Source organism: Camellia sinensis, chromosome 6 (assembly GCF_055761805.1).
Source record: "Camellia sinensis isolate YWXY chromosome 6, ASM5576180v1, whole genome shotgun sequence".
Taxonomy (NCBI): domain Eukaryota; kingdom Viridiplantae; phylum Streptophyta; class Magnoliopsida; order Ericales; family Theaceae; genus Camellia; species Camellia sinensis.
In genome coordinates this window covers 29253532-29265996 of record NC_138966.1, presented here as the reverse complement: position 1 = coordinate 29265996, position 12465 = coordinate 29253532, and the positions used below count along the sequence as shown (strand labels likewise).

At 35.6% G+C, this 12465-nt stretch overlaps 1 protein-coding gene across 1 annotated transcript; it reads left to right on the top strand.

The window, feature by feature from the left end:
• The first annotated feature begins 213 nt into the window (after window positions 1-213).
• On the top strand, window positions 214-10745 carry LOC114299010 (kinesin-like protein KIN-7E). The gene is made up of 15 exons (XM_028243686.2): window positions 214-491; window positions 1203-1316; window positions 1405-1817; window positions 3120-3209; window positions 3302-3402; window positions 3504-3617; window positions 3704-3785; window positions 3867-3934; window positions 4028-4093; window positions 4226-4350; window positions 5808-6144; window positions 6730-6834; window positions 6932-7819; window positions 8925-9244; window positions 10107-10745. Exons 3-15 carry the CDS (start codon window positions 1604-1606, stop codon window positions 10429-10431), a joined length of 2835 nt encoding a protein of 944 aa, XP_028099487.2. The 5' UTR covers window positions 214-491; window positions 1203-1316; window positions 1405-1603; the 3' UTR covers window positions 10432-10745.
• The last annotated feature ends 1720 nt before the right edge of the window (window positions 10746-12465 follow it).

The window sequence follows — 12465 nt, the reverse complement described above, 5'->3', positions numbered from 1 at the left end:
ATCACTTTCATGGGGGCCACTGTGCCACATCATTAGTGATGCTCTAGAGCTCCCAATTTAGTACTCTAAAACATTATTCTTTTCTTAAACTTCGAGCATGTTAGTTTTAAAATAAATAAATAAATTTTTTTTTTTGGGGGGTGTTCATTCCGTTATTAGTTATTACCGGTTTGGTCGTTGGCTGTGGCGCTTTTATTTCAAACTAACCCCTGAAGAGAGAGAGAGAGAGAGAGAGAGAGAATGATTTCAATTTCAGCCTTCCTTATCTTTTCAAATCCTCTGCATATTTTACGAAATTGTCGCCGATTTTCTCTGCAAACCCTCAAACTCTCCGAATTTTCCGTCTCTAATCGTATCCACTCTTTCTTTAGTCATTTCTCACCCAATCGAACATTTGAACTTCAATCTCTCCCTGAAATTCTTATCCAAAACAGTTTGCATTGTGTGCAATTGGAGCATTTTTTTGGGTTCTCAGATTAAATGTAGATGAGGTAAGAGAAATTGATTGGCAATTCTTTGCACATACTTGTAGTTTGGGCACTTTTTCTGAAACTGGTGTGTTGAATAAGAAAGATTATGCAAATTTAAGCTGCCAATTTTGAAAATTAGGGTTTAGGTCTGAATAGTTTTTAATTTGGGGTCAAATTTCTTGTTCGTTTGCATGATTTGAAGTTCAATGCATGTATAGGAAATGAAAGAGGTGTTGTAATGCATTCAAATTTGAAAAGTTTCTAGATTTAATATCTTAGGTAGTGTTTGGTTCACTGGAATGAATATGGATTAGAATGAAATGGTCATTTCTTAGTCTTCTTATGGAATGACCAATGTTAATTATAAATGATGATTACATTTGCAATGTATTTTTTTATAATTTGTTTTAGTGAATCAAACACAAGAATGAACATTTTGATGGAATGATCATTCTATTCCAGCTTAGTCCAATAAGCCAAACATAGCATTCGAGATTGTGAATATGTACATCATAAATTTTCTATTAGACATCGTATAGGTATATAATTGTGTAGACATAAAACATCATGGTAGACTTGAAAACTGCATTCATTGTATACATATGTTTGTATTTTTAATTTGTCATTTAAGTATGCAAATGTATGTGTAAAGGAATTTGTAAAGAAGGTTTCTTTGATATTTTGATATGACAGACATTAAAGCTTCATTGGGGTTCTGTTGTTTTACTACAGATTTAAAGGTCCATGCGAACTCATTCCAGAGCTGAAAAGAACATGTATCACTATCGAGGATTGAGTTTCAAAAATAATGCCAAGGTTTTGTGAAAACGAGTGAGAACTCCAAAGGTAAAAACTCCTCCAAAATATTGTCCATTCAAAATAAATAATCTAAGAGTAAAATGTAACATGTTGCCATGATTGATCTTTGTCACAGATAAAAGGGATTTCAACGGGATCGTGTTTATCCTTGGTATTTGGAGACCGTAAAGGACCTTTAAATTTTGACGTATGAACCCTCTCATGCTTGTGCGAGAGAAGTGTGAGAGGGCGAGTGTGAAGATTTTTAAATTCCCAGTTTGTTAGTTTAGTAGTTCAAGAATATTAGATTTGGCGGGGAAAAAAGGGGGTGAGAAATGGGGTCACTTGGTGGGGATGAGCTATCACAATGGGATGTACAATCAAATGCCCATGAAGAGAAGATACTTGTCTCAGTCAGGTTGAGGCCATTGAATGAAAGAGAAATTGAAAAGAATGATGTTTCAGATTGGGAATGTATTAACAACACCACTATTGTATACAAGAATAGCGTATCAGAACGGTCAATGTTTCCAACTGCATATACATTTGGTAAGCAAATCCTTAGCCCTGCATTTAGAATAATTTTGTTTTCTTTTGTTTTATGATATACATAGATTCATTCATGGTTTGAGAAAGTAGGGACTAGGGAGACTGTATAGACGATCATGGTTTGGGTTCATAGTGTCACAGTACATAATGTTTTGATCATGTAAGCATACCTGGATTTGATTTAGATCTTGGGATAATTTTTCTTAACGGGTAGACAATTTCTTTTTCTTTTTTTCAAATAATTTTTTTGTTTTTGTTTTTAAAATAAATTTGTTTTAGAATATACCTTCCCTTGGTATCATACGAGGAAATTGGTATGGATGACAGTTTTCATGAGCCTGCAAACCAAGAGGGTGCTTGTGTTGCATTTGGGTGTCAAAGTTTTTTTATTTTTTTTTTTTATTATTTATTTTTTGTTTTGGCATTTGGGTCTAAAATAGGGCAAATCAAACTAAGGTTTGAACAAAGTCTATGGTACAACCTCCTGCGAATTTTTTCAGTAGATAAATGTTGTTCTTATATCTAAGCTATGAAGTACGGGTGCAAACACAGATGCTAGCACAGGAATGTTACAGGTTTCGACGATACGGCAAGATCTAAAAAAAATAAGATACGGGTACGACTGGGGTCAATAAATTTTTTTTTTTTATAATTTATAATTTGAGATTCAACCTACAAATCAATGTTCAATACCAAAATTAAAAGGAGAAATTACATAACCAAAAACGAAATCATAGTTGAACAATACCAATACCAATACCAATACCAAAGCAAAGTTCATAAGCTATTTTAATGTCATTAAATAGGAGAAATTACAAAACAAAGTTTCATTCCAAAAGCAAGTTAAGTAAAATTTGGAAACTTTAAATTTCAATTTTCACTTCCATCAACTTCATCAGTGAATAATACATATGTCATCTCTAGCACATCAAATAAAGGATTTGTAATTTCATATAAATCAAAACTCTCTGATAAATTAAACGTATCTCCACCAATGTCCCATAGCTTGGTGTACTCCCGATGTACCCAGCACATACCCACGGAGTATCCAACTGCCAAAAAATGTATAAAATATACCCTATACAAATTTCAAGTACTCAGTATGCGCACCAGTACCCAATAAGTACTCGGTACAAGTACGGCAATATTTCAGAGTACCCGTGCTTCATAGTATCTAAGCAAGTTGGCTCAAATTTAGGGACTCCATAATTTCAATGAATTTTATTTCACCATTTGTTGAATCTCTTACTATCAAATTTCCTCTTCTTTGATCTTTTGCTTTGGTCAACGTTTTGGGAACAGACAGAGTATTTGGGTGTGATTCCTCCACAAAGCAGGTGTACGCGGAAGGAGCCAAAGAAGTTGCTCTTTCTGCTGTCAATGGCATTAATTGTGAGCATTCTTCTCATCCATGGTTTCCTTATTTTGCTGAAATTTTGTTACTTCAAGTAGTGAAAATTTTCACCATTAAAATGTTTTTGCAGCAACTATTTTTGCATATGGGCAGACAAGCAGTGGAAAGACATACACAATGTCTGGCATTACTGAACATGCTGTGGCTGATTTATTTGACTACATACATATGGTACTTTAAAAATGCCATTCTTTTCCCAATATTGTTTTCTGAAATCAATTATACTTGTACGAATTCCTACTCAATGTTGCTGTATTTTTTTCAACATCTAGCATAATGATAGAGAATTTGTATTGAAATTCTCTGCAATTGAGATTTACAATGAAGCTGTCAAAGACCTCCTAAGCCCAGATAGTGGCCCACTTAGGCTACTTGATGATCCAGAGGTGAATATTGTACTTGATGTAAATACAAATGACATTAAACTGAATTTTCACAAACATCTTTAGCTGGTCTCTTCTCTCTTCTGCAGAGAGGAACCATTGTCGAGAAACTTACAGAGGAGATTTTGACGGACTGGAACCATCTAAAGGAGCTTCTCTCTTTTTGTGAAGGTAAGTATCGTCAATTGGTCATAGTAGTCCTGTTTTCTTGGATGATATTGTAAGTCTATTCAGTGCATTGCGTTCGTGCAGCTCAAAGACAAATAGGGGAGACCTCTCTGAATGAAACGAGTTCCAGATCTCATCAAATTCTCCGACTGGTATGCTGTCATTTCCGGAAGTAGTTATTGCCTAATACGAATTTGAAGTGTTTAACCTCTTCATTGACTTTACGTAATAATTGATTCTTGCAGACAGTTGAAAGTTGTGGTCATGAATTCTTAGGTAGTGAAAGCTCGAGCACTCTTTCAGCCTCTGTGGTATGGAGCGTTATTTTTACTGAGATTAGTGGCCAGTAAAGATTATTTGCGCAAGGAGCTTTTTTTTAATAATTCTTGTTTTTATAAGACGTTTAGTGAGAAATGTAAAATGTAAGTTGGTTCTTTGTCCAGAATTTCGTTGATCTTGCGGGAAGTGAGCGTGCTACTCAGACATTATCAGCTGGTACAAGACTGAAAGAGGGTTGCCACATTAACCGCAGTTTGCTAACCCTTGGAACTGTTATTCGCAAATTAAGGTTAGTTTCTCTTTCATATCTCTTTTGGTCTGGCATTTTAATTGTCAGAAATCTTTACCAGAATTAAAATTATCAGATTAGATATTATCTCTAGAACCCTTCTGTCATGCATTCATAGTAACCAAAGAGAACATAATTTTGATGTTTGGCCTCAAGAGTGGCTTATATTAATGTCAAATGTCAAAAATAAGCCTTAAGTTGTATCATTAACTATACTGCTTGGTAGTTAAAAGTATCAGTGCATGTGTTGAAGCTTTCGAACATTCTAAATTGTATAAAATCTGCCTACGCTCAAGCTGAATCAGTCTTAAGGTAAAACTATTTTGGTATGCATAACTCAAGGAACTAAAATAACAATGAAGCTAGCAATAAATAATTAAGTTTCATCTCTTAGATGGACTTCATTCATTCCTCATTTTTGCATTGCATTACTTGCAAAGTCGGGTTCTAACTATAATTCTGACCTTGTATATATGTCATCCCTCCTCTTCATTTTAACTAAGAAAAGGACTCTAATTGATATTCTACTTGTAGGGTTGAACTTTTGTGATGGGAAGATTGAAGTTGTCATTGAAAAGAATGTTGAAACTTTTCTTACCAAATCAATTTTTTTATTGTTGGAGACCGATATCATCACAATTTTTGGAATCCACGTGTAATGTGCAAAATGCCAGTGGTAATATGAGGACAACGGTTAGTGTAGAACCCCAACAACAAACAACAGACACACACGCCCATGAAGTCCACTTTCATTGCATTTGGGAGCATGGTGAGGGGGAGGCCTACCTTCGGTTGTTTGACTTGTCACCTTGGACAAAAAACAAAAAATTTAGTCATCATCAAATACTTCCAATTGTGTTTCTTTTCATGGAGATGGCTTTTAGAATTCCAACTCGGGTAAACAAAATTGAGTGAAAAACTTGTCTGATAGCTGATAGGCTTTTTGAAACTACTACATTCTCCTAGCTTTGATGTATTCCTCATCCTGGACTTTCAGATGTTTTTCTTTAAAGATTGTTATCTAAGAACCCTTTCATATTTATCACATTATTGTAACTGGACTTGTACTTGGTTATTGTAGTAGAAAATGCATAAATGATGTGATGGTGCAAAACCTGAGAAAACTGAGCTAGGGATAGGGAATTTACATCTATTAGCAACTTAACTTCTGTCCTAATGTTATCCAGTATGTCCTTGTCCTACTTGTGTGAATGGTAAAGTGGTTAGTTCACAAATCCTGCGTACTATGACTTATTTATTCAATGTGATCTATGAGTTTTAGGTCTGCTGATAAGCTGACAAGATCTTTTTTTTTTTTTTTTTTCTCTATTAGGGTCTGGCATAGTTAAAATATTTCTTTTTTTAATATTTAAATCGTGTTATCGTTCAATGTTCTACTAGTTTGAAATAGCTAAATTTGTTGTCACTTTACAATTTATTGCCACGATTGGGCACAGCAAAGGACGAAATGGACACATACCTTATAGAGACTCCAAGCTGACACGCATACTTCAGAACTCCTTAGGAGGCAATGCAAGAACTGCCATCATTTGCACTATGAGCCCAGCGCGCAGTTTTGTTGAGCAATCAAGAAATACCCTTTTATTCGCCAGTTGTGCCAAGCAGGTAAGTACTAATGCACAGGTCAATTTAGTGATGTCAGATAAGGCATTAGTAAAGCGTCTGCAGAGAGAGCTGGCCAGAATGGAGAGCGAGTTGAAGAGTTTAGGCTCAGCGTCTGACAAGCCCAATTCTGCAGCATTACTGAAAGAAAAGGAACTTCTCATCGAAAAGGTAATGAAACTGATATCTATATGACCTTTCCAATAGACACAAGCATGCAAAATGGTTAGTAGAGAATTTGAGTGGGATTTTTAAGATGTGCTATGCCTTTTTCTTTTTTCTTCTCCTCTTTAAGCATTTTATCAAATATGACCTTTAGATGTAGTGATGATTATTGTTCTCTTTGAAAGTCCTTCACTAGCTTAAAAATGTAGCAATCTTGTTGAATGAACACATACTTTAATGCATTGCATTCTTAAATTATGGTTGAATGACCAGACCTCAAAAATAAAACCCGTGATACGGCTAAGCAATATTTGTTATAATTTCATCAAAAGACGTACCTAATGATCACTATTCTGGATGTGGTTAATCTCATGAACTTTGCATTTGATGTTGGCCATGTTGCTAAGAAATGTGAACTGTTTCATTTTAGAGTGCAATTTTTTTACTATGGTTTTTTTCAACTCTACGCCTACTGTAAACTTTTCATATTTATTCTAGGATTTGTCATTTATTTAGCACCAAATTTCAATGGTCAAATCATTTTTGCTTTTTGGTTGTGTAGTTTTTTTTACTTGTCTTTTCAATGTGCAGATGGATAAAGAGATCAAAGAGCTAAAAGACCAACGGGATCACGCTCAATCCCGTGTTGAGGATTTGTTACAATCAGTTGGTGAATATATACCTTCAAGCCCATCGGTATGGCGCTTATAATTTTAATCAATAACTAATGGCAAAGTCTAATTTAAAATGCATGTTCATTAGTCTAAATTCTTGTCCTGTTCCCTCTTTTAAGGTTGAATGTGATCAACTTTCGGAACGATATATGCAAAATGCTTGGGCAGATGAATATTCAGCATCAGAATCATCAGAGCCAGTAGATCCTCTTTGTTTAGATGTTACATCCTACACATCTCATCTTTCTGACATACGAGATGGCCTTAATTCCAACAAGAACCATTTTCAGACTCCTGACCAGTCAAAAAACCACTTTCTGTCTGAAGGCACCGCTCCACGACGGGAAATTGACAAACAGTTTGGATCTGACCCATCACAGAGTTGGGAAACGACTGATCAAAAAACTGATAAAAAATCTGAAGATCACTGCAAGGAAGTTCGGTGTATTGAAATGGAGGCGTCGAGCATAGACAGGAACTTAAAAGCTGATGCAATATTATCACTGCAAAATGGAAATGGGGATTTGAATCAGACTCGTACAGATCTTACTTGTGAAGCTTTGAAGCAAAAGATTCAGGAAATGCAGAAAATAATTGAATATCTTTCCAATCCTTACCTTTTGGAACAATCTCCAAGTTCATCTGAAGCGGGTACTTCCAGCTCTAGAAGCATGAAGTTATATAGAAGCAGAAGCTGCAGAGCTGTTCTCACATCGTCTCGATGGTTTGAGAAAGAAGAGAACAATAACAACACACCACCAAACGGTGTGGAGAAAAATTTCTCTGGAAGACCAGAAAGTAGTCATCAACTGAAGCTTTCTGGATTGAAGTATGTATCTGACATTGCAACAGACTCCCCAATTTCTGCTCACGGTGCTTCCTCGGACAGAGAGGAGCAGAACATCAAGATTTCAGGTGAAAGTGATGTTTCTCGCATCGGCAATTGTGCCACAGAACTCAATGAAGTGGAAACATCAGAACATGAACAGAAATTTGCTGATGATTTGGTGAGCATGCAGTTCTCTCTCTCTCTCTCTCTCTCTCTCTCTCTCTCCTGCCATTCTTTCTTTGTTTGTCCTGAGCTTATCTTGGTTCTTGTGCAAGTAATTTTGTCAGTTGGCAGTTATAGCTTTCACTTGCTTGGTGTGGTTTTACGTTTTATAAATTATAAATGATTACAGCTGACACAGATGAAGAAACTAGAATAAGCATTTTGATATGGAAAATGCTATTCCATGTCACTACTCTTATGCTTGTACTCAGAATTAAGGCTCTTTTGAGTTGAGTTGAGAGTGTCATGCTTACAATAATACAACCTAGTATTTAACCAAATTCTGTATAATAATTTATATGCATGCATGATCATATAATGTATACAGTCATAAACAGTCTTAAGCACAATTATTATGAAAATATCTCCTATACTTCTCTATTTCCATGTGAGTTTACAGCCTCAAGTTTTTTAAATGCTTGAGAATAGGGCTTTATCTCAAATGATATTATACAAATCTTAGCATTGTGATGCATATTTTCAGTAAAAATGTTTTCTGACTGTAATTTATTTAACGCAAAATTGTTGAGTGAATGCGTGTAACATACGAAGCTGAAAATGCTGGAAGAGACTATTCCAACCATAACAAGAAAATTCTTTAGAACTAGGAGAATGTGGATCCTCATTTAAATTTGCCGTTAAAACCCTAATGTGTGTAATCAGAATGGATTGAAACACAAGAGTTTTCCTTAAAAATAGAACAAAATTCCTAGGTTACGATCTTTCCCTTGGGAAGTGGGAACTATTGAATAGCTTGATATATATTGTCGAGCTTATTTCCTAACAGCTTAAGCTTTTGGTGATCCCAGGTTGGGAGAGGTGTTGGCTTCAAGTCCCTCCATTGGCATTTGGCCTATGTCATTTGCATTCTTTCTTTTCTGTATGAATGCTTGCACATCTTGCACGTTAGAGCTTGATATATATTCTTGGGTCCATTTTCTAACAACTTAATCTTTTGGGACAATCGGTGATCTAACAAACCTTAAGTAGCTTAGGTGTTCTAGGAAGCTTGCCTATCAATCAATATCTTTTATTGATCAGGTTATGGTTGCCAATTATAGGTCAAAGAAGCTAAGCCGAAGACAGATGAGTCCGGAAAATCTGGGAGGGATACTGGTTTGGAATTTGTACAGGGCTCTCCAAAGTCCCCTTCGAATTGGCCCATAGAGTTTGAGACACAGCAGAGAAAGATTATTGAACTTTGGGATACATGCAATACGCCATTGGCCCACAGAACCCATTTTTTCTTGCTCTTTAATGGAGATCCATCAGATTCTGTTTACATGGAGGTTGAGCTCAGACGATTGTCCTTTATTAAGTCTACACTATCTCAAGGATCAAGGGTTGTGATAGATGGTCAGATTATCACACATGCCCTAAGGTACTCTTTCTTTATCTTTCTGTCTTTCTGCCATTCTTGTCAGAAAAGTTACACATGGCCGTCTAATTGTTTCAGAGAATTTGATATTTTACAAGCAAAATCACTATTTTGCATAGCGTATGAAAATCCAATATTGAAAATAAAAACAAAATAAGAGAATGTGCAGGGGCTACAATAACCTATGAATGTTGACTCATTAATGTACCTCGTGAGTTGCACACACGTGTACACATGGAAAAGAAAGAATGATGATTTTTTTTTTTTTTTTTTTTTGCTTTTTGCTTTTGGAAACGAAAGTGGCTTTGAATTTTGCTTGTTTTTTGGCTCCGTTCTAATTTTCTTTTACGCCGTGTTTGGTTGGAAGATTTGAATAAGGATTTGGAAAGGGAAAGGGAAAAGTTTGGTGAAATAAGAATAAAATATACCTACATTTCACCTAGTTTCACACACTTTTTCCCTTTCCCTTTCCCTTTCCCTTTCCCTTTCCCTTTCCAAATCCCTCAACCAAACACAGCATTAAAGGGAATGAAAACTACTTTGAAAATGCTATGCAAATGACATCCAAGTCAAATTCACTCATGTGATCTTCGAGATAACAGTGTGATAAAGTATTACAGTAACAGGCCAAGGCATAAAATTAAAACAATTTAGATACAATCTGAGATATGCTTTCCAGTACTAAATTTGGAATTCCCTTTAAGGACACTTAAAAGGGAAAAAAATTATTTCACCAAAGGAATTAATATATATATATATATGTATATAACATGAACTCCATTTTTTATTTTGTTTTGAACAGAGATTATTCATAACTTGTAGTTTGCAGTTGTTCCAGCAATAATGCATCTGTATCTTTTTACAGTGTGAGGGCTCTCAACCGCGAGAGACAAATGCTCAGCAAACAAATGCTTAAGAAGTTCTCAACCAAGGAGAGAGAGGTCCTCTATCAGAAGTGGGGCATCGGATTGAACACAAAGCAGAGGAGGTTACAATTGTCGCGTCGATTATGGACTGACATGAATGACATGAACCATATCAAGGAAAGTGCTGCACTTGTCGCAAAATTGGTTGGATTTGCAGAGTCAGGTCAAACCCCCAAGGAAATGTTTGGATTGACCTTCTCACCTCGACTCATAAACAATGGTACACCCTTCCGCTTGAAACACAGCATGTCATCTGTAGTGTAAACTTTGTTGGAGGAGGCATGAAGTACACCTTGCTGAAGCATTGGCAATCCTACAAAAATAGTAGTAAATAAATAAAATTAGAAAAAAAAAAAAAAAAATTATATGTGGGTATAAATTTGATTTCCACTAGTCAATGTTCTGAAAGTACTTAAAATTTAATTTGAACTTATTTTTTTATCGTGATGTATATCATAGTAAGCAGAGTAAATCAATGTGTTAGATTGCTCTGCTCTTTTAAGTTGAGAAAACCCAAGCAACTCTTCAAGATTTGTTATATATATACTGTGTCAGGAGAGTGTTTCCATAATTTGAAATCATGACGCTCGGATTGCATTTGAGCAAAACTGAACCAGTTTCATACATTATTTTTCTAATTATCTTATCTAGCAAAATTATATAATAAAACTTCAGCCTCTTGCAGTACAATTTCTCGACTGTTTGCGGCTCCTTCTATTAGAATCACTCACCTCTCAGTGCTCAGACTTCGAGGGAATTAGCATCAAACATGTTGCTATTGAAAGTAAACTGCTTACAAGGAATTTTGAAGGTGAAATATCAAATCAGTGAGACTTTCAAAAAATAATTACAAATCAATGATAAACTTTATAAATATTAATAATTAAAATCATAAACTTTTCTATAAATCTGTAAATATTTTTTGAAAGGTACACTGATTTATAATTTTTCCAATTTTAAATAACTAGTCAATCTATTATCAACCATCAAACTTAGTCACCTGAGGTCAAAGGATAGGTGATTCTATTTATACCACAAATCTACCTTATTACCAAAATTTTTAAAGGCGAATGCGTAATTCGAGACGTTTTACCCCTCATGAGGTAAGGTGTAGCCATAAGGCGTCAAAGCGTAAACATTCCGAAGTTTAAATTTTAATATTTAGTAATTAAAATAAATATTTTAAAATAGTGAAAAAATAAATATAAATGTGTAAATGCTTTTATCTTTAAGACATCGAACATTTCACTGCAAAGAATGAAACTTGCCTTCATTGAAAGTAAAATTGACATTCTTAGCTTTAATGATTGAGTTTCTCACTTGAACATTAACTTTATATTTCTTGTTCATTGGTCATTTACTAAACTTTTTCTATAGAATATAGTTACAAAAGCGATTTTTTTTTTATTTTTTACTTTTTCATGTTTAAACTATCTACTAGACTAAGTTTAAGAATCTAAGGCAACCTCTTCGTATGCATACTCCTCATATGCTTATGCGCAAAAGATATATAAAGCGTACGCCTCAAATTGGAGAAATTTTTTGGGTGCAAATAGGGTAAATGTTATGTGGTACCTTTCTCTTCCGCCATTGATTGAGAGAGTGGAGGCTACATTTATGTGTTGAGTGATGGGGAGACAACATGGGAGGCCATGGTATTTGTGATTGGTTGAAAGCACCACGTGGCATGCCACATGGTACCCTATCTGCACCCAAGAAATTTTCATAAAATTGTGATGTGCAAGCCTTTGGAGAGTATAACCTAAAAATTAAAGTCTTGATGTATTTTACCTTAGCCTCGAGACGAGACAAGCTTCAATAAAGTCTTTGAAAACTTTGCTCATTATAATACCCCTTTACCTGCTACACCCATTTGAAAAATTCAAAAAAATAATTTTATCATCCCAAACTTTCTCTCACACCTCTTTACACCCACATTGTTCTTTTGTTCTGTCTTCGTCTTCCTTTCTACAGCAAGAGTGGCAACATGGGTAAGATGGGGCTGGGTTGCTTGAAACAGGAGAGGACGGAACGGTTCTTTGGTGGTGTGCAGGTGAGGGGGAAAGGGGTTGAAGTGGTGCACAAAGTAAGGGAAGAGGGGCTGAAGTGGTGTTCAGGGGTGATAGGGAGGGTTTGGGGGGCTTCAGAAAAAGGAGGGGAGAAGTTGAGGGTAGCTCAAAGGGGAGGAGGAGTTGGGGAAAGGGGGCTGCGATGGGGCTAAGGTTTCAATGGTAGGGAAGAGGGTTGTAGGAAGGGGGCTACAGGGCAGGGAGGGGATGGGGAAGGTGAGACAGAGGA

Coding starts and splice junctions, on each gene's coding strand:
- LOC114299010 (XM_028243686.2), top strand. CDS start 1,604: ATGGGGTCACTTGGTGGGGATGAGCTATCACAATGGGATGTACAATCA. Junction 3,935..4,027: donor CTCATCAAATTCTCCGACTG/GTATGCTGTCAT, acceptor TGATTCTTGCAG/ACAGTTGAAAGTTGTGGTCA. Junction 7,820..8,924: donor AGAAATTTGCTGATGATTTG/GTGAGCATGCAG, acceptor TGCCAATTATAG/GTCAAAGAAGCTAAGCCGAA.